Source organism: Leopardus geoffroyi, chromosome C1 (assembly GCF_018350155.1).
Source record: "Leopardus geoffroyi isolate Oge1 chromosome C1, O.geoffroyi_Oge1_pat1.0, whole genome shotgun sequence".
Taxonomy (NCBI): domain Eukaryota; kingdom Metazoa; phylum Chordata; class Mammalia; order Carnivora; family Felidae; genus Leopardus; species Leopardus geoffroyi.
This window is the reverse complement of record NC_059328.1, coordinates 310,120-329,107: the sequence shown is the minus strand read 5'-3', so window position 1 is coordinate 329,107 and position 18,988 is coordinate 310,120. Positions and strand designations below refer to the sequence as shown.

Genomic DNA, 18,988 nt, shown 5'->3' with positions numbered 1-18,988 from the left:
CTGCAGAGGAACAAGGGCGCGGTGACACCTGGGCTGGTTTCTAGGCAAACAAGAGGAAAGACTTCAGAAGGGACGAGAGTGCGTGGTGGGAGGGGTCCCCATGGTGGCCAGGCCCACGTGGGTGCATCAGCAGCAAGCAGGTGTGTGACACTTGGAGGTGTGGGCTGAGCTGGGGGGGGGAGTCGGCTGGGCCCACAGGATGGCGGTGGATCTAGCGGGTGACAGACCTACAGTTAGTTGTCTGTGCTCCACGGGCCGCTGTGGACCGATGTGGATACAGGGGCCAGGTGTGCAGGGCCTCAGGCGGTGGAGGCCGGCGCCGCCGGAGAGGGGAGCGCTGCCCACCAGACCCCCGGGTTGTTCCCTCAACCTCAGAGGCTCCGGTTTGTTTTTGTCAATTTAAGAAAAGGTTTTTCTCACCACCTGTGGGAGACGGCGTGCACGCACACACACACGCACGCGCACACGCACGCACACCCGGCCGTCTGGACGCCCTGCTCCCCTTCCCTGTGCGGACCCCGTCTTACTTGGCAGGCGTGGCGAAGGCTGACCCTGAGTGGCCCCCTGCCCGCTGGGAGAGCTGCCTCTGCCTCCGCCCCAGCCGCTGTGGGCCGTGGCCGCCTCCCTGGCAGCCTTGCCCCGCAGAGCCCAGGAGGAATTTCCCACAGACGGGCCGGGGAGCTCAGCTTCCTTACCTGTTTTTCTCGGGGAGGGGGATTTCCAGCTCCTACCCCGCTCTCGTCCCATCCCCAAGGGAGGCCCCCTGCCTGAAACTTTTTAAAGTAACCGTTGAATGGTTAATTTCATCTCACGGTTGTGATTTGAAAGGTACAAAAATGACACAGTAGAGCGTCCCCTTCCTCGAGGGGTGTAAGAGAAAATGCACGCGTATGCACACGTTCGTCTGGTGTGCGCACATGCGTGTGCCTGTGTCCTTCCCCCTTGACCCACCGCAGAGTTCCTGCACACGGGCCTTCCCCGCCTGCCCTGGATCCACCCAGATCTGTGTCTGAGGGCGCCACGCGCTCCGTAGGATCACACTGGGTCGTTCCAGTCTTTACTGCTGCCTTGGTGCTGTGGGGACACCCTAAGCCCAGGGTAGGTGTGGGGCAGGGTGGAGAGAGCCTGATGTGGCCTCTAAAGTTCGTGGGGAGGCAGAGTTGGCCCCGCCGGCAGAAGGCTCACGGCTGTCCTGCTGGCCTCTGCCCGGCCGGGGAGTCGGAGTGGGTGCTGATGGTTTGTTTTCACAGGACTCCCCACCCCCACCCCAAAGAAGTACCTGGGTGTTCACACACGTCCCGGCACGTGAGGCCGGTGACACACACACGTGCCCGCGCACGGACACACAGGTTCACACGTGCTCTTGGGCACACTGCCCCCAGGACGCATCTGCAGGCGTTTGGTCCGTGGGGCCGTCCGAACACAGCACCGTGGGTGGGGCAGCTTAAACCGCAGTCCTGGGGCCCCGGTCAAGTGTGGGCAGGGCTGCTCTCTCCTGAGGCCTCTCTCCTTGGTGGCGGGTGCCGCCTTCTCCTTCGTCCTCGCGAGGCAAAGAGACCCTCCCTCCCTCAAGGTGGGAAGAGACTCTCCTGGGGTCTCTCCCGAAAGGACCACGGTCCTGTGGGGTCAGGGCCCAGCCCTCTGACCCCGTCCTAGCCCTAACCACCCCCCTAGAGGCCCCATCTCCAAACACCGCCATGTCGGGGGTTGGCTTCAGCACGTGGGGACACAGTCCAGTCCCTGACACCTGCGGTGTTCAGACACACTCAGCCTCACGCACACTCTCCCACACCGGCACCCCCCTGCGTCCGCACCTGCCTGCTTGCCACACCGCTCCACACCTGCACACGCTCTCCCACGCGCTCCCACGTGTGCATGCTGGCTCTGAGCTGGTTCTGGGCCCTTGCGCCAGGGACCGTGCTCTGGAGGCGGGAGCACTCCTTTTCTTCCCCCTGAGCTGGTGCCCAGTCACGGGTCCAGACGGTGAAGGGCCTGTCTCCCGGCCCAGTGTGCTGCCTCAGTTCACCCGTGTCCTCTGTGCACCCTTCTGCTGCGGGGGTGAAGACTGGCGTGAATGTGGCCTTTTGTGGGGGGGGGGGGGTAGGAATAGCCAGCCGCCTGTTCCCCCGGAGGGGCCGACCCTGCCCTGTACAGGGAGAGTGGGTGCCCAGAAGGAGCGGGCTTTGGAGGGGTTCTGAGACCAACCCTCCTCCGAGTGGCTTGAGTGGGCAGAGCAGGGCAGGAAGGCATCCAGGGTGCCCCGCGTCCCTGGTGAGATGGGAGCCAGAGGGGTCAACGTGTCGGGGGGGGGGGGGTGGGTGTAGACCGGATGGGCCTGGCAGGAGCCAGGGGGCTGTGGGGCTGCACTTTGGCCCCGGGGTCTGTCTGCATGCTGCAGGAGGGGTCTGGGCTGGTGCCCAGCTGCCAGCTGGCTGAGCCTGAGGTTAGTAGGTGTCGTTGAGGGGATGGGGGCCGGGCCGCGGGGCAGAAGAGAAGCCCACATCCCAGACAGGCTGCCTTTGTGCCACCAGCCCGGGTCAGGGGTCGCCAGCCTCCTTCCTCCTGGTCCCCTCCTCCTCCCTCCCTCCCCACCCCTCCCCCGCAGCCCTTATAGCCACATCCTGCAAGGAAAAACCCCAGACTCCTGCACCGGGCAGAGATGAGGGTGGTTGTGGGGGCTCAGCGACCCAGGGCGCCTCACTCAGCTGTCCAGCTCCTGGGGCTTGTGCTGGGCACCGCGGCCGCGCTCCACTGTGTCGGGAACACCTACCCCAAAGACGGCAGGTGCTGTAGCGAGTGCCCACCAGGTGAGTGGTCTGGCCACAGAACTGGGGAGGGATGCCTGTGGGGGCATGGGGATGAGGTCCTTGGGGAGAGGGGACATGGGGACATGGGGACAAGGGACATGGGGATGGAGACGCGGGGATTGGGGAGAGGGAAAGGGGGACAGGGACATGGGGACAAGGGGACAAGGGCCATAGGGATGGAGACACGGGGATCGGGGAGGGGGAAAGGGGGACAAGGGCCATAGGGATGGAGGCATGGGGAGAGGGGACATGGGGACAAGGGACATGGGGATGGAGACACGGGGATTGGGGAGAGGGAAAGGGGGACAGGGACATGGGGACAAGGGGACAAGGGCCATAGGGATGGAGACACGGGGATCGGGGAGGGGGAAAGGGGGACAAGGGCCATAGGGATGGAGGCATGGGGAGAGGGGACATGGGGACATGGGGACAAGGGACATGGGGATGGAGACACGGGGATTGGGGAGAGGGAAAGGGGGACAGGGACATGGGGACAAGGGGACAAGGGCCATAGGGATGGAGACACGGGGATCCGGGAGGGGGAAAGGGGGACAAGGGCCATAGGGATGGAGGCATGGGGAAAGGGGGACAGGGACATGGGGACAAGGGGACAAGGGCCATAGGGATGGAGACATGGGGATCCGGGAGGGGGAAAGGGGGACAAGGGCCATAGGGATGGAGGCATGGGGAAAGGGGGACAGGGACATGGGGACAAGGGGACAAGGGCCATAGGGATGGAGACACGGGGATCGGGGAGGGGGAAAGGGGGACAAGGGCCATAGGGATGGAGGCATGGGGAAGGGGACAGGGGCATGGGGACAAGGGACATGGGGATGGAGACACGGGGATTGGGGAGAGGGAAAGGGGGACAGGGACATGGGGACAAGGGGACAAGGGCCATAGGGATGGAGACACGGGGATCGGGGAGGGGGAAAGGGGGACAAGGGCCATAGGGATGGAGGCATGGGGAAAGGGGGACAGGGGCATGGGGACAAGGGACGTGGGGATGGGAGACATGGGGTGAGGAATGGGGAGAGGGAGATAGAAACACGGGGGCCTGGGACACGGGGATGTGCAGATGGGGTCCTGGGACACAGGTGTCACGGCCTAGGGGACTCAGGACAGTGGCCGGGCCAGAGGCTGGGCAGGCTGAGTCCACCCTCCTCGTCCTGCAGGTTATGGGATGGAGAGTCGCTGCAGTGGTGACCAGGACACCAAGTGCCTCCAGTGCGCGTCCGGCTTCTACAATGAGGCCGTGAACTACGAGCCTTGCAAGCCCTGCACGCAGTGCAACCAGAGTGAGTGCCACCCTGGCCCTGGCCCCCGGCCCCCCACCTGCGTCCCGTCGCCCCGCCCAGCGCTCTCGTGAGGCCCCCAGCGCCACAGAAACAAACCCCAAACCACGGTGGGGCTGCCGCACCACGGAGGTCCCCAAGGAGAACCTTCCTCCTCCCAGGGGGCTGAGGCCACGCGGATTCAGGGAGGAGCATGTGCCTGCCCGGTGGCCTTTGGGGTGACGAGACCTGGGTCCAAGGGCCATGTGGGGTCCTGGCGCGGGCCTGAGGGAAGGTGGGAAGGGAGGCTGCCGCGGCCACCGGATGCCCTAGGGGCCGGAGGAATGTGGCCTCCAGGGGCTGTGTGTGGGGCTGCTGGTCCGGGGACCCTTGGCTTCTGTCCTCCGGCCTCTCTGCATCCCTGCCAGCTGTGCCCGCCTCACCTGAGCCCCCCCCGCCCCCCCCCCCCCCCCCCGCCCAGGAAGTGGGAGCGAGCCCAAGCAGAGATGCACACCCACGCAGGACACCGTCTGCCGCTGCAGGCCAGGCACTGAGCCCCAGGACGGTTACGATCGTGGAGTCGGTGAGCCCGGAGTGGGGGGGCAGTGTGTGTGTGAGAGGCCAGGGTCACGTGCCTGGGGGGGCCTCAGGAGCTGTAAAGGAACCATGTCTTCCATCTCGCACGCTCTCACTTCCCCTGTACCCCCATCCCAGTCCTGCCACCACGTTCCTTTCCCCCAACAAACAGGTGCCCAGAAGGGGGTGGGGCGGGGCACCGGGTCCTGGCCAGTGGGTGGATGTGGGCAGGGAGGGGCTTCCGGAGGGCACGGTAGGTGAGCGCCTAGCCCTCCAGGACCAGCCCCCAGTGGCTGCAGCGTCCAGGTCCCTGAGGTGGCAGGAGATGGACTGAGATTGTCCTTGTCTTTGTTGCAGACTGTGCCCCGTGCCCACCGGGACATTTCTCCCCAGGTGATGACCAGGCTTGCAAGCCCTGGACCAAGTGAGTGTCCTGGGGGCCTGGGGATCAAGGGGCCAGGCCTGGGAGCAGGAAGCTGCCGGCTGGGGGTGGGGTGCCCCCGGCTCCTGCTGCCCTGACAAATGGCCCGGTCCCCTCGTGACTCCTGCTCCTCATGGCCCATGACCCTGGCCCCGCCACGGGTCCTGCCTGTCTGCTCAGCCCCGGGTCCAGCCTCCTCCACCAGCCTGGCTGCTGGGCCGGAGTGAGGAGTGTGTGAGACTCTTTCCCAGGCCCTGGGAGTTTATGAGACCAGTCAGCTGTAGCTGGGGGCTACCGTGGTGGGGGCAGGAAGAGACGAACAAGCTGGTGGTGTGAGAGGGCAAGATTGGGCTGGGGCCGGCTGGGAGGAGACTGTGGGGAGCAGAGGGAGGGGAAATGGGGAGAGAGGGTGTGAGCAGGTGGCCTTGGAGACCCTGCAGGGTGTGAGGCCCCCCGGGGGGGGGGTGAGGGGCCCGGGCAGGTCTTTGGCGGCCCACACGGTGATCCAGTGTGGGTCCCCAGCTGCTCCCCCACATCCCCCGGTCCTGTCTCAGTGCTGGGCCCATCCCGTCAGTCTGGCAGGAGTCAGGGGAGGTGGTCGTACAGACCCGCGGCCTGATCCACACCCCCTGCCCTTCTCAGCTGCACCTTGGCGGGAAAGCGCACGCTGCGGCCGGCCAGCCAAGGCTCAGACGCCGTGTGTGAGGACAGGAGCCCCCCAGCCACCACGCCTTGGGAGACCCAGGGCCCCCCAGTCCGGCCCCCTACCGCCCAGCCCACCACAGCCTGGCCTAGGACCTCACAGGAGCCCTTCACACCCCCTGCAGAGCCCCCCAGGGGTAAGGGGGCCTGGCCCGGCCCCAGCAGGGCCCTCCGTCCAGTCCAAAAAAGAAGGGGGCTGGGGGAGGATGGGGTCGAGACGCCCTCTGCCCTCACTGGGGTCCTCCTGGGGCGGGTGGACTGCTTCCTCTGGTGGCCCCAACCCCAGCGGGCCCCGCCTCCCCACAGGTCCCCAGCTGGCCGCTGTCCTGGGCCTGGGCCTGGGCCTGCTCGCCCCGGTGGCGGCCGCACTGGCCCTGCTCCTGCACCACAGAGCCTGGCGGCTACCCCCCGGTGAGTGCGCGGTGTGTCCCCAGCCCGGTCGGCTTCCCGAAGGGGTGGGGCCGTTGCCCACCTCCACCCCTCTCCTCCTCCCCAGGCGGAAATAGCTTCCGGACCCCCATCCAAGAGGAGCATGCCGATGCCAACTCCACCCTGGCCAAGATCTGAGCGGCCAGGCCAGGGGCCCAGAGGGTCTGCTAGACATTGAGGGGCCGTGGGGCGCCCCCAAGCACGGGCCGCCACATCCCACCTTCCCACCACCCACCCTGCCACCCCGCGCCGTTTTAGGCGCTCCTGGGCTGACACCCAGGGCTCTGCTATGTATGCTGTGCATACTCCCCGCCCAGGGTGGTGCCCCCCCGCCCCAATAAACGACACTGGCACATGTGGTCTCTGACTGGGCACTGGTGGTCTGGGGGCTGCACACGTGCGGTGTGGGGGGGGGGGGGCGGGGCCTGGGGCTGTGCCCACCTCTGGCTGGAGAGGGGGCTCAAGCCGACTGCTCAGAGACCCCAGGACCCCTGCCCTCATCCTTCTCTGGGCACGTCCCAGCACCTGTGGTGGGACGTGGAGGCCTAAATGAGCGTCCTGGGGGTGGGGTTTGGACAACCCAGCAGCTTGTGGGGGAAATTCAGGAGCTGCTCCCCCCAGACCCTAAACCTGGGTGAGTGGGCCCGAGGCCCCCCCAGTGCTAATGGGAGCAAATAGGAGGCCTGAGGCCCTGGTCCCCAAGGGGACTTTTGAGAGCGACCCTTCGGGTTTATGTGTTCCCCTGAAGGAGAGAGCTCTTTCTCGAGGCCTCTCAAACCCCCTGCCCTGCCAGGCCTGCGAGTGGGTCCCTGCAGCAGCACTTTGGGAAACGAGAGGCTTCTGGAGGGGCGGACTGCACGGTGGCCGGCTGTCCAAGTGCCCATCGACGGCACAGTCCCACTGACCTCAGCGTGCCTTCCAGGACCATGGGGCCCTCCCACTGGGGCGCCAGGCCACAGAGCGAATGTCCTTCGTGGCTGCGGGGCGTCCCGCAGCCAGCAGGTGACTCCGAGCCCTGGTTTTGGCAGAGCCTCAGCTCTGGCCACCAACCCTCCTTGTTTCCTGGGCCATCTTTCTCCCCAAGGTCGCCCCAAAGGCCGGTTCAGCCTGTCTTCAAATCTCCCAGTGCTCCCGCCCTGGCCCGAACACCGCCAAGGGGAGACAGGGCGTCCCTTGTTCATCAGCACCGAGTCCGCACAGGCGTGGGACTCAGCAGGGAACAAACCAATGTAAACCGTGCCCTCCAACAGACAGCAAATCCACACCATTGATTTGGGGATCAGGGGTCCCCAGGACAGCATGGAGGCTATGGAAAAGTGCTGTGGGGCTGGTGGAGGGGCCAGATCCTTGGGGCCCAGGGCTTCCTCTCCACACCTCCCCGCTCTTCCCCCCTTCGCACACCCAGGACGCCCTTCGCTTGCCTGGCTGCCCCAGCTCTGCCATCGGATGGGCAGGTGGACAGACTCAGCTCCTCTTTGCTGCCACACTGACCCTGAGCACACTCTCCGACCCCTCACCCCCCGCCCGTCTGCTGAAAAACCCCAGCCTCCATCTACCCCAGGCCCTGCCTGACCCCCGAGCCTGGGTGTTGAGCTGGTACCTCCCACAAGCCCCAAAGGCACACGCTCAGCACGGCGACTGGTGTGTCCCCAGCTTCCTTCTTCCACACGGCCCCTCCTCCACGCCCCCGCCTGGCTCCCCATCCGGGCCCGCTGTGGGTACAGGTACGAGTGGCTTTGAGATTCCCATCTCCACACCACCGCCGCCCACCCCCTTCTGGTTACTGCCTGGCTCCTTAAAGGGCCCTCTGCTAACAGGAACAGGGGTCACCGTGTCGGTTGGAACAGGTGATTGTGCAGAAATGTGGCGAGCTGCTCATAAAGGATTGGAAAACGCAGACGAGCAGATAAAGATCATCTCTCGCCGCACTGCCCAGTTACAGAAACTCTACTCATCCACGCAGCCTGTGGCTAGGGGTGGGGGGTGGGGGCTTCCGGAGGGGCTGGAACGAGAAAGCAGACGCAGGCACTGACATTTTGCTGATGTCACTCGTGCCTTTTGAGGGGGCTTGCTCATAAGCCACCATCCCGTGGGCATGATGTAATCTAGGCCCTTTGATTTTTGTGCTGCTGTGGCTGCTAACCACGGAGGATCCTTCTTCTCCCACTCGGGCCCCTCCAGTGGACATTTTCTGCACAGAGCTCCTCCTGCCCAGCCCACCTTCACCCCTCCCCCACAATAAACTGCTTCCAGAAGTTTCTCTGCCCTTGCTTCCGGAAGGACCAGCTGATGCATGGCACAGGCTGACTGAGTTTGTGGGTGTTCATTGTCTTTGCCTGGGCCGCTTAGCGGAAACGGGGCGACCCTGCGCTGCCACAGACGGGACCCCTCAGGTCTTTGAAATGAGCAGTGGACGAAGGAGCTGCCCCATTCTGTACTTGGAGCGCCTTTACCGGGTGTCCGGCAGTGGCCAGCGCTTGGACCCGTCTCGTCTAGGAGCTGAGCCGAGGATCTCAGGGCTCCTTGGAGAGGGTGGGCCTTACCTCAGCCCGGAGCCCCTCCCTTCCCTGCAGGACCCCGTCTGAGCGTCTGGGGAGGGGCTGTGCATCCTGGGACTTGAACAGTTGGGTCACAAGTTGCTAATTCCTGTCATTTCCCTCGGGCCAGGTGGCAGGTGCAGGTCTCAAAGGCTTATGTCACAGCTACCAGCACACCTACAGCCCGTGGGGCACATTCCCGATCCCCCCTCCCCAGAATTCTCAGAAGTCTTCACCGCTTCCCTGCCAAGACTCAGCTGGAGGGCTGGGAAACACGGCTGAGCTTTCCAGGGGGGGCTTACAGTAAGGAGGCAGGGCCCCAGAACCCCTCTGTGCCCCACGGGGAAGCCGAGGCTCAGAGAGACAAGGGACACTGAGCTGGAGGCTGTGTTCTCTGTGGTTCGAGAGCTCCGTCGGGGCTGCCCCTCCACGCACTTCCAGGAGGACCAGATTTGTCTGGAGAGGTCTGGATACGAATGGGCCCAGCAGTTAGAGCTGTGACGTGAGCAGGCCACCTCTGACCCAGAACTTCAAGTGACCGGAGGCTCAATCCATGCCCAGACCTCTCCTTGCCAGCAACCTCTCCCAAGATCCAAAGAGGTCCTCGGGTGGGGAGGTGTGAGGGGGCTTCCCTGGGGGCTCTAAGCCATGAGCAAGATGTCCGCACAGCAGCAGTCCAGGGTCCAGGTGTGTGTGTGTCTGTGCGTGTGTGCATGTGTGTGCGCGTATGTGTGTGCGTGCATGTGTGTGTGTGTGTGTGTGTGTGTGTGTGTGTGTGTGTGTGTGTTGTAAGATGACACCGTGTGCATCTGGAGCCCAGTCAGACCTTCTTGGCCAAGTGAGGGGTCTTGTCTTGATCCCTAGAAAGTGTGTGTGTGTGGGTGTCCTGATCCCTGGAAAGTGGGGGGGCCTCTTGGTATTGGGCTGTGTGCTAAGGACCGGTGAGCTGGTAGGTCTCTGGGGCCCGGATGCCAAGGGACTTCATCCTACGCTCTCTGGTGGTTGGAGGAGATCTTTATTTTTTATTTTATTAAAAAATTTTTTTTATGTTTATTTTTGACAGGGGGAGAGGAGCAGAGACAGAGGGAGACGCAGAATCCGAAGCAGGCTCCAGGCTCTGAGCTGTCAGCACAGAGCCCGACGTGGAGGTCGAACTCACAAACCGCGAGATCATCACCTGAGTTGAAGTCTGATGCCCAACCTACTGAGCCACCCAGGCGCCCTGAGGATGGGATCTTTAAAAGCCCACAGAGCCCTCCTGAGGAAGTTGGATCCAGTTCCACACGGGACGAAGCCAGGTGTGGAGGGGACACAGAGAGGGAGCAGTCCCTGGCCAGACCACCCTTCTGGGGGGGGGGGTCCCTGCACCAGTCTACCTGGGCCACCTGCATCTGTCACCCACCCTTCCTGCCTACATCTCTCCCTACAGACCTGACAGACTGCAGGTTTTGAATAGAAAACATGTTTTTAAATGTTTATTTATTTATTGGAGCGGGGAGGGTCGGAGATAGCGGGAGAGAGAGGATCCCAAGCCGGCTCCACGCTGCACGGCGTGAGATCGTGACCTGAGCCGAAATAAAAGGCGGCCCTCAACCAACCGAGCCACCCAGGCGCCCCTGAACAGCAAACATTTCTGACCTTCCCCCCTCCGGTCCTGCCCCAGACATAGTTGGGGGTGTAGGCTGTGTTCCATGCCCCCCTCAGCACTCACACATTTGGCAGCATATTTAGTTTCTGGGTAGGAATGCTGGACCAAAGGGCATGAACACTTAGGAACCCCCAAGGTCACCGCTGAGCCTGAGTCTCCTGGAGGTCCCCAGCCCCGCCCTGTGAGGTTGGGCTCTCCACCTCCTTGAGATACAGCTGGGCCCAGTTGACTTAAAAAAATTATTACTTAGAGCAGTTTCAGGTTCACAGAAAACTGAGGCGCAGCTGCAGAGATTCCCACGTGCCCCGGCCCCCACCATCGTCCCCCCCCCCACCCCCACCCAGGGGCCATCTCTGGCCGCCAGGGACACGGCATGGTCTCCCAGGGTGCCTGGTCTACAAAGGGTCGCTCGCCGCTGTGCTCTGTGGTTTGGGCAAAGCTGTAATGACGCGCGGCCACCACTGGGGTCGCACGGAGTAGTTTGACACCCCGCCCCCGCCCATCCGCCGTGCTCCGCTCGCCCTTGGAATTCTGAGTTGCCGGGGGTCGGGGCCGTCCTGGTGGGCACCGGCTCTGTGCCCTCCCTGCATCGCGGCCGATGCCCGGGGGCCGCGGGCGGGGTCTGGGCGTGTCCGGATGGGGGCGTGGCGGGGCGCATCCCCTAAAATCCCGCAGCTCGGTGGGGCGGCGGGGGCCATGGGGGCGAGGGGCGCGCGCGTGGCCCTGTGCGGCGTGGCGCTGCTCTGCGCGCTCGGCCTGGGCGAGCGCCCCTCGGGTCCGAGCTGCGGCCCCGGCCGCCTGCTGCGAGGAGCCGGGACGGACGCGCGCTGCTGTCGCCTGTGCTCCGCGGGTAAGGCGCGGGGAGCCCGTCTCGTCTCGGAAGGCGGCCGCGCCGCGCCCCCTCCCTGTGCTCAGCCTCGGCCTGGGAGGGGTGGTGGGCACCCCTTCCGGGTCCAGAGCCCTCGGTCCCAGGGGAATGGGTGAGGGGGCGAGTGGCGGAGAGGAGCTCAGCTCAGGCCGGTGGCCCAAAGGCGGAGTCCGGGGCTATGGGCGGGAGAGCCTTCCTCAAGGGGCGTCTTGGGTCCCGAGGCGGAGGAAGGCTGTCGCAGCTCCTACTGCGTGGACAGTGAGCCCCCACCCATCGCCCTGGCCGCTTTCTGCCCAGGTCAGGATTGCAGCACTGTTCTGCCCCAGACCTACCTGTATGGGTGAGGGGCAAGTGGAAGGTGGCAGTCTGGGGACAAATATTGCAGGGAAAACACCCCCAGAGAATCACCCTGGTAGATCTTGGGGGTTGAGAAGGGGAGTCTGAGGGCCCCGCGTCTCAGTGTGGCAGGCAGGGACAGGCAGCCTGCCTCAAGGGCTATGGCAGCTGGGGCCCGTGCAGGATGGAAAGAGGAGGGGGCGTAGGTCCCCCAGATGACTCCCTTGTCCTGCAGGGACATGTTCTGTTCTCCTGCCAAGTCACAGCCACCCTGGGCAAGAGCAGCCTCAGGGCAGTGGGGGACACAGCCAAGTCACGCGGGTGGGGGAGCTGGGTGCCTAGGAAGGAGGCAGACAGCTGGACCCAACTGGGGTCCTGGCTCCCAGACAGGTGCCCTCTGTACCCCCGGGGCTGCCTAAGGGTTCCCCCTGCGGGGCCTGGGGGGAGTCCTGGCGAGGGAGGCGCTTGGCCCAGCTGCTAAGAGGGCCGGCCTCTCTCTCGCTCAGCTGAGGAGGTTTGTCCTGAGGGGGACTGCACATGTGTCCAGCCGGAGTTCCACTGTGGAGACCCCCAGTGTGACACCTGCAAACACCACCCCTGCCCGCCCGGCCAGGAGGCGCAGCCACGTGGTAAGTCCCGGCAACTGTGGCCGGAGCAGGTCAGGGGGTTTGAGCAGGGCCGAGCCACAGCCCACGGGAGCAGCTGTGCACAAGTGGCGTGTGGGTGTAGAAGGAACACACGTGTGTGGAGGGTACAGACGTGTCCTCTGGGCAGGCAGGCAGGCACCGGCGTCTCCGGTCCTGCAAAGCCTGGGTGGGTGGGGCCGCTCCGCTGCTCACTGGCGCAGCCCGGATATGAGCCCCAAGCACGCACGCGGCTCCGGGGCGGGGGGGGGGGGGGTGTCCTTCCCCGTCACAGCCCGGGTCTCTTCGTCCAGAGAGAGGGTGCTCCTCAGAGAGGATGTGGGTGGGGGTGGGGGTGTCCAGGGTCTGTCTGGCCCTCGGGCCCTGGCTCTGACTATGCCCCAGTCCCACACCTCCGCTGAGCATGTGCTTGGCCTGCCCCCTGTTGCCCTGCCTGGGGGTCAACCCTTTTCCTGGAGGGAGCAGCTCAGATCCTCTTGGGGCCTGGGGCGTTGTGAGGTGGGTAGGGCAGGGTCCAGGGCCAACTGGGGCAGGAGCCTCACCTCCTTTCTCTGGGACCCTCACTGGCCTCTCGCCCTCCAGGCTACTGGACCCAGCACAAGGTCCCTCCCGGCTTTTGCTCGGTCTCTGCTTCCCACCCCCTGCCCCCCACCAGCCTCCAGTGGGCGGACCCTTCCCCTCCCCTCTGGCCAAGCACCACACAATCTCCTCTCCCAGATTGCCCCGGGGACCTCCACTCAGCTCAGGGTCACAGCCTTGGGGTCCCCCAAGTCTGCCTCCCCGACAGATGCCTGGAATGGGGCACACGTGGGCGTTGATTGATGCCAGGTCCTAGTCTTGTAGGCCTCAGAGGCCTCTGTCCAATGGATAAGGAGTGTGTGGGTCATTCTGCTGTGGCCCCAGATGGGTCCCATCGCATCTACCCCAGCAAACCCCGGCTGTCTGTCTGCAGGGAATTTCAATTTCGGCTTTGAGTGTGTTGACTGTGCCACAGGGACCTTCTCTGGGGGCCGTGAGGGCCGCTGCAAACCCTGGTCAGAGTGAGTGCTGGTGGGACCTTCAGGTGGCTGGGAAGTCCCCGAGGGAGGGGCATCTCCGGTCCTTCCTGGTATGGTGACCCCCCCCCCCCACACTCAGAGGACAGCGGCCATGCAGAGGGGCTGCTCTGGTGGCCAAGGGCTGACTGAGGACTCTGTGTCCGTGTGTCCCAGCTGCTCCCAGTTTGGGCTTCCCACCATGTTCTCTGGGAACAAAACACACAATGCCGTATGTAGCCTGGGGCCGCTGCCCACTGAGCCGCACGACCCCCTGACCATCGTCCTCCTCACCGTGGCCGCCTGCATCCTGGTCCTGACTGCAGCCCAGCTTGGCCTGCACATCTGGCAGCTGAGGAGGCAGCGCATGTGGCCCCCAGGTCGGTTGTGCCCTCGGGAGGGAGAGGTGGGCCCTTGGCTTGCCCGTTGACCGAAGTCCCTCTGCAGAGACCCAGCTGCTGCTGGAGGCACGGCCGCCAGCCGAAGACGCCTGCAGCTGCCAGTTCCCCGAGGAGGAGCGCGGGGAGCGGCTGTCTGAGGACAAGGGCCAGCTGAGGGACCTGTGGGTGTGAGGCCCGGCTGTCCTCTGCCACAGCGGACCCAGAGCCAGACCTTCCCGGGAGGCCGCCCAGGGCTGACTCTCGGGAGCAAGAGCTCTGCACCCTGCTGCGGGACCCCAGCTCCGGGCCCGGCCCTGCTCCCCTCGATGGCGGAAGTGGGTGTGCGTGGTGACAGTGACCGGTCCCCCAGACCGTGCAGAAGAGGCAGCAGCCGTGGCCAGACCCCATGGGAGATACAGACACAGCCACGTCTGCCTCCCTCCCTCCCTTGCTGGCCCTGTGGGGGTGGGGTCTCTGGGCCCCTGGCTCCCAGGACAGGAGGCCATGCCCAGTGCAGGACCTAGCTACAGGCAGTGCTCAATAAACACTTGTCCGGTGACCTGAGTGGACGTGATCGGGGATGGGGGGACAGGGAGACGAAGCCTCCCCTACCAGTACCCTCAGTCGCCTTCCAGCCTGGGCAGGGCTGGGGGTGGGGCCATTCCAGTCCCAGGCGCGAGCGCTTAGCAGGGGCCGTGGGACTTGGAAGGCTTCCCGGAGGAGGGGCACCATGATGGACACTTGCCCTCTGTGCCTCTTTGCTGCCCTGTCCAAAACCCCTCCCCTGGTAGTCAGCCTGGCACTTTGGGACAGCTGGGTTCTGTGTCCAGTCTCTGGGCCACTGCTGCTGCAGACTCTGGGCCGGTCACACAGCCTGCTGGCTTCTGTGGGGTGCCTGTCTCTGTCATTCCGGCCCGAGTCCAGGGCGGGGTCAGTTTCTACAGCCACACCTCCTGGTTGGGAGGGCAGCCCTGGAGTGGCCTGCCTTTGGCCCCCTCCCCGTCCCCAAGCCCTGCGGCCTGCCTTTACCACCTGCTGAGATCCCTCTCCCTCCGGGGCGTCCTCCGGGGGTCCCAGGCCCCCACCCAGTGCACCCAGTGAGGTGAGCAGCCTTCTCCGGGCCTCCTGGCAGGAGCTGCCGGGCGAGGCTGATAAGGGTTCCTTGGCACAACTGTCCAGGGTGCGGCAGGCGGGCCAGTGGAGGCTGGTCTCGGCAGCGGCGCCTTCAGGTGCCAGCGCATTTGGCCACCTGCCCGTAGTCCCAATGCTCCAGCTCCCTGACACCCCCTTCCTACCGGCCTGCTGCCCAGGAGAGTGCCCTCACCCCCACCCAGACCCGATGGGCAGGGGGCCGGGGGCACCCAGCTCACGGCCAGAAGGTGGTGGAGAGATCTGCACGGATCGCGCCCGGGGGCATCACCCCCACCCCGCTGCACCCCAGCATGGCGAAGCCCACTCCTCCCCGTGGAAGGAGGGGCGTGGACAAGTCCTTCGTGATTTACTCACATGGGAAACACTCATGCTCTCCGTGCCTGCTGGCTCCCAGACCCCGGGCCCTCCCCGGGAGCCCCAGTCCAGGTGAGGATCCAGGTGAATTAGCTAATAAGTGGGAGAATGCAGGGGCACCGGCCCGATGTCAGGGGACAGCGGGAGATAGGGTGCTGGCCAAGTCGGGTGTGTCCCAGGAGGCCCTCTACAGACTTCTCTGGGCCCTGCTGGCCACCCCCACCCCCACCCCCCTCCGGTTCTGTCTCCAAGCCAGGCCTCCTGCCCTGCCAAGCTCTCCCCCACCCTGCTTCGGGAAGCTAGCTCTCCTCTGGGCTGGCTCTTGTCACTTGGGTCACCTGACTGCCCCGTCCCCACAGGTGGGGTACGTGGGGTGCCCACGGCTGTCCTAGACCCTCCTGAGGTGCTGGTTCAGGCTGCCCTGGGGCAAAGGGTTCCCTGGCCCTGGCTCAGCTGTTCCCATGAGGGTGGTGGGGGGTGGGGACTCAGGTCGTCTGCAGTCATGGACGTTCCTGACTGACAGGTTCTGAGGGGCCTCTCTGGTCGCTGACGCAGCATGGAAACTCCGCGTGGGGGCCCCCCCCCCACCGTGTGAGGCAACAGCGCCCCAACGTCAGCATGGGGGCGGCACACAGCAGGGTGGGAGATTCCGAGGCCCAGGCGGAGTATGGGGAGGGTGCTGGATTCAAGCAGCAGCACAAGAGGGTGGGAGCGTGAGGCCTGGCCTGGGGGCTGGGCAGGAGGGGTCTGGCCCTGAAGATCTTAGGGCTTTGGGGGGGCCCAGAGGAACGCTTGGGGGTGCTGGATTTGCCCCCTTCTCTCCACCTCTCCCCCGCCGCCCCTCGCACAGTTACCCCCTGTCTCTCACCCCAGATCCGTCTGTCCACTCCTGCCCCCCTCCCTCCTTGGAGCCCCCAGAACCCCATGATCAATCAGCAAGCCTCGCTTGGCCCTGAGACACCCCAGCTCAGAAGACAGAGCAGGAAGTGGGCATACGGAAGGGCTCCGTCTCTGCGGCTTACAGGACAACTCTTTGGTGAAAGGTTCTGTGCAGGGCCTTGGGGGCACAGGGGCTGGACGGGCAGGCAGAGACCCCGGGGGGGCATAGGTGTGCAGAAGCCACCATCGGGGGGCTTAGGTAGGAGAGGACTGGGCAAATCCAAGTTCTAGGGATGGAACTGTGGATGGGCAGTGGGGGAGGGGAAGTGCCCAGGGCAGCGTGGGGAAAGGGGTGGGGGGCTGCTGCTGAGCTGAGGGGCTGGTGACAGGCTCCTGTCCCCCTCCCACTCAGCCCAGCTTCCTGGGATGGGGACAGGAATGTGCCCACCAGCAGAGCCTGTCAGGTCGCCTGATCTTCTGGGCCACCAAGCCCTGAGAGAAACCCCACTATGAGACTCTGCTCCAGGCCCCTCACTGCTTCCCCTGGAAACCCCCACCCACGGGAGCAGCTCTCCAGCTGTTCCGGAAAACCGCAGCTCCTCCCCCTGGGGTAGCAGTCCACATTGTCTCTCCAACCTCAGATAAGGGCCTGCAGGCCGCCCTTGGTTCCCAGAAGTGCTTCCGGCCACAGCAGCTCCCTACCTGGTCCCCTCCCCTCCCCTTGCTGGAAAAGGCCCCTGCCTCGCCCTTGACTAAGATCTGGACTCTGCTAGACGGGGGGGGGGGGGGGGGGGGGGGTGGGGGGGGGGTGGGGGGGGTGGGGGGGGTGGGGACACATCTGAGGTGGAGCTGGCCCCTGGCCCCTCTCGGCCTCGGCCCTCGGGCAGCTGCAGGGAGCTGTCCAGAGGCAGGGGGTCCCTGGCTGCCCCCAGTTGCTGGGGTGTGCACCTGTTGAGAAGGTAAGGTCCCTGGGGCCAGGCACGCCCGCTCAGGAGCTTTGACCAGGACCTGGGGCCGTCACTCTCCCTCCCTCCTCCCCCAGCCGTGGTTTCCTGAGCATTTGGGAGCCAGCCGTGCTGCCTCCCGTGGGGTTGAGTTCGAGGTCCGAAGAGGACGGGGTCCTGGAGGGGCCACCCCTGTGGCCCCGTGGCCGAAGTGGAGAGATGGCCATTTCCACACTCAGGCGTCATGTTTCCAGGAAGCTTTGGGAACAGAGGTGCTGATTCGGGCCAGGGCTGCTCCAGACCCTTTTCCCAGACGCACATTCCATGGAGACAGGCTTGGGGGGTACATGCGGGCACGGGGGATGGGCTTGGGGGGTGTTTGGGGGGGCCGAGTCTCTGGGGCTCCGTGGGATCTTTGGCTGAAATAGACACACGGCTGACGGAAGGTGCTCAGCCGGTGGAGGATGCAGGGGTGGTGGGGGTTCCACACCCACCAGCAGGGCCCCAGGACTCATCTCTGGAGGCGCAGAGAGGGAGACGGGGGGAGTGAGTGTGGGGGAAGGTGGAGGCCTAGGGGGCGGCAGGGCGGGGGAGAGAGAGACACTCAGCGTTTAGGAGCCCATATTCACCTTGAATTACAGACTCCAGCCATGGTGGGGCGGCCCTGCCCCGGGCACTGGGTACGCCATCCCTTCCATGCTGCTGCGGCCAGCCCCTCAAGCCTCTGCAGGGGTCTGGGCCCCTCTAGTGCCTGCTGCCCATCATGTGCTTTGAATATTCGGATGCACCTGGGACCTCCAGATACTCAGGCCCCCCTCTCCCTGGCGGCCCATATAGTTCGGGCTGGCAAGGGCACTTCGGGGCCCAACGTGAGCTGGCTGGGGCCAGGGGAAGGTCCAGATGGGGGGCGGAGTACGGCCGTCACTCCTGGGGGATGAACAAATAGCAGTGGTTCTTGAGAAAGTCTCTTTATTGACATTTGGGCGCTTGCGGGGGTGCCAGGGACCCCAGAGCAGCAGGGGGTCAGGCCTTTGGGGAAGCCCGAGGAGGGGGCTCGGTCCACACAGGGCAGGCCATTCCGCCAATGTGCACTTCCCTTCACTTTGCCCCCACTCAGGGCCAGGGAAGCAAGCATGTCACGGAGGCCTCAGGTCACTCTGAATGCCATGCTGACAAGCGAGGCGGCCCCAGTGCGGCGGCTGAGGAGCGTGGGAATGCTCTGGGACAGCACTGTCGGGCCACACGGAGAACCACGGCACGATGTGGGGGGCAGGGGACCTGTGAGCTTGCAGGGCGGATGCCATTCATGCGAGGAAGGGGTGGGAGAGGCCTGTGAGCTGGGACGTGAGGTACAGAGGCCCCAGGGGGTATCGGGAAGGGACTCTGCAGTGACATGGCTGTGCCGCGTAGTGGCCTGGATGCTAGCAGGGGACATGGCCCCGACCCCAAAGACCTGGGTGTACTCAGCCCACCCAGGAGGCCACTGCACTCCCACCCCCACACAGAGGCAGGTTTTCTTGCCTCCCGGCTTGGGGCCACAGCAGGCAGTAGGCTGAGCTTGGCCCCTCACGGAGTGACCATCAGACAAGCTGGGAGGGGGAGTTAGGGTTCCTGGACCCCAGGCACGTGGGGACAAGTGTGTGCTTCTTGACTTTTGTCTGGGGACCCTGTAATCCAGGGCACAGCAGCAAGATGAGGGGGTGCGGCAGGGTGCATTGGGAGAGCAGGGGTGCGGTGGGTGGGCTGTGACTGGCCAGACCGGGCTGGCTTCTCTCAGCTCCGTGGCCTGGGACACAGCGGTGCACAGCGCCCTCTAGTGGTTCTGCAGCTCCCCTTCCCTGGGAATGGACCCGCCCTCCTCGGGAGCGGAGGCTGGCCCGCAGACCCCTGTTGACCCCAGGTCCCACCAGCACTCCAAGGCAGAGGCAAGAGTGGGTTCCAGCAGTCCCTGACCCCGCGGGTCAAGAGGAGGGCCTTTGGGACTTGGTGGTAACCATGGAGAG

The 18,988-nt window shown here is 65.0% G+C and overlaps 2 protein-coding genes across 3 annotated transcripts; both read left to right on the top strand.

The window, feature by feature from the left end:
* Positions 1-2,378: 2,378 nt before the first annotated feature.
* Positions 2,379-6,564, top strand: TNFRSF4 (TNF receptor superfamily member 4). The gene is made up of 7 exons (XM_045475201.1): positions 2,379-2,807; positions 3,983-4,105; positions 4,563-4,664; positions 5,015-5,081; positions 5,721-5,917; positions 6,087-6,191; positions 6,277-6,564. The coding sequence occupies exons 1-7, from the start codon at positions 2,660-2,662 to the stop codon at positions 6,345-6,347; spliced, it is 813 nt and encodes a 270-aa protein (XP_045331157.1). The 5' UTR covers positions 2,379-2,659; the 3' UTR covers positions 6,348-6,564.
* A 4,246-nt stretch (positions 6,565-10,810) lies between these two features.
* On the top strand, positions 10,811-14,215 carry TNFRSF18 (TNF receptor superfamily member 18). 2 transcript variants are annotated; one of them, XM_045475203.1, is made up of 5 exons: positions 10,811-11,244; positions 12,105-12,227; positions 13,195-13,282; positions 13,454-13,660; positions 13,724-14,215. In XM_045475203.1, exons 1-5 carry the CDS (start codon positions 11,031-11,033, stop codon positions 13,812-13,814), a joined length of 723 nt encoding a protein of 240 aa, XP_045331159.1. In that variant the 5' UTR covers positions 10,811-11,030; the 3' UTR covers positions 13,815-14,215. The 2 variants fall into 2 exon arrangements, with proteins under 2 accessions (XP_045331159.1, XP_045331158.1); XM_045475202.1 differs by having other exon boundaries at positions 10,814-11,244; positions 13,454-13,656.
* Positions 14,216-18,988: the final 4,773 nt, after the last annotated feature.

Bases quoted from the DNA above. Each gene is read 5' to 3' on its own strand.
- TNFRSF4 (XM_045475201.1), top strand. From the start codon at position 2,660: ATGAGGGTGGTTGTGGGGGCTCAGCGACCCAGGGCGCCTCACTCAGCT. The intron at 5,918-6,086 runs GTAAGGGGGCCT...GCCTCCCCACAG, and splicing joins CCCTGCAGAGCCCCCCAGGG to GTCCCCAGCTGGCCGCTGTC. The intron at 6,192-6,276 runs GTGAGTGCGCGG...CCTCCTCCCCAG, and splicing joins AGCCTGGCGGCTACCCCCCG to GCGGAAATAGCTTCCGGACC.
- TNFRSF18 (XM_045475202.1), top strand. From the start codon at position 11,031: ATGGGGGCGTGGCGGGGCGCATCCCCTAAAATCCCGCAGCTCGGTGGG. The intron at 12,228-13,194 runs GTAAGTCCCGGC...GTCTGTCTGCAG, and splicing joins CCAGGAGGCGCAGCCACGTG to GGAATTTCAATTTCGGCTTT. The intron at 13,283-13,453 runs GTGAGTGCTGGT...CGTGTGTCCCAG, and splicing joins CGCTGCAAACCCTGGTCAGA to CTGCTCCCAGTTTGGGCTTC.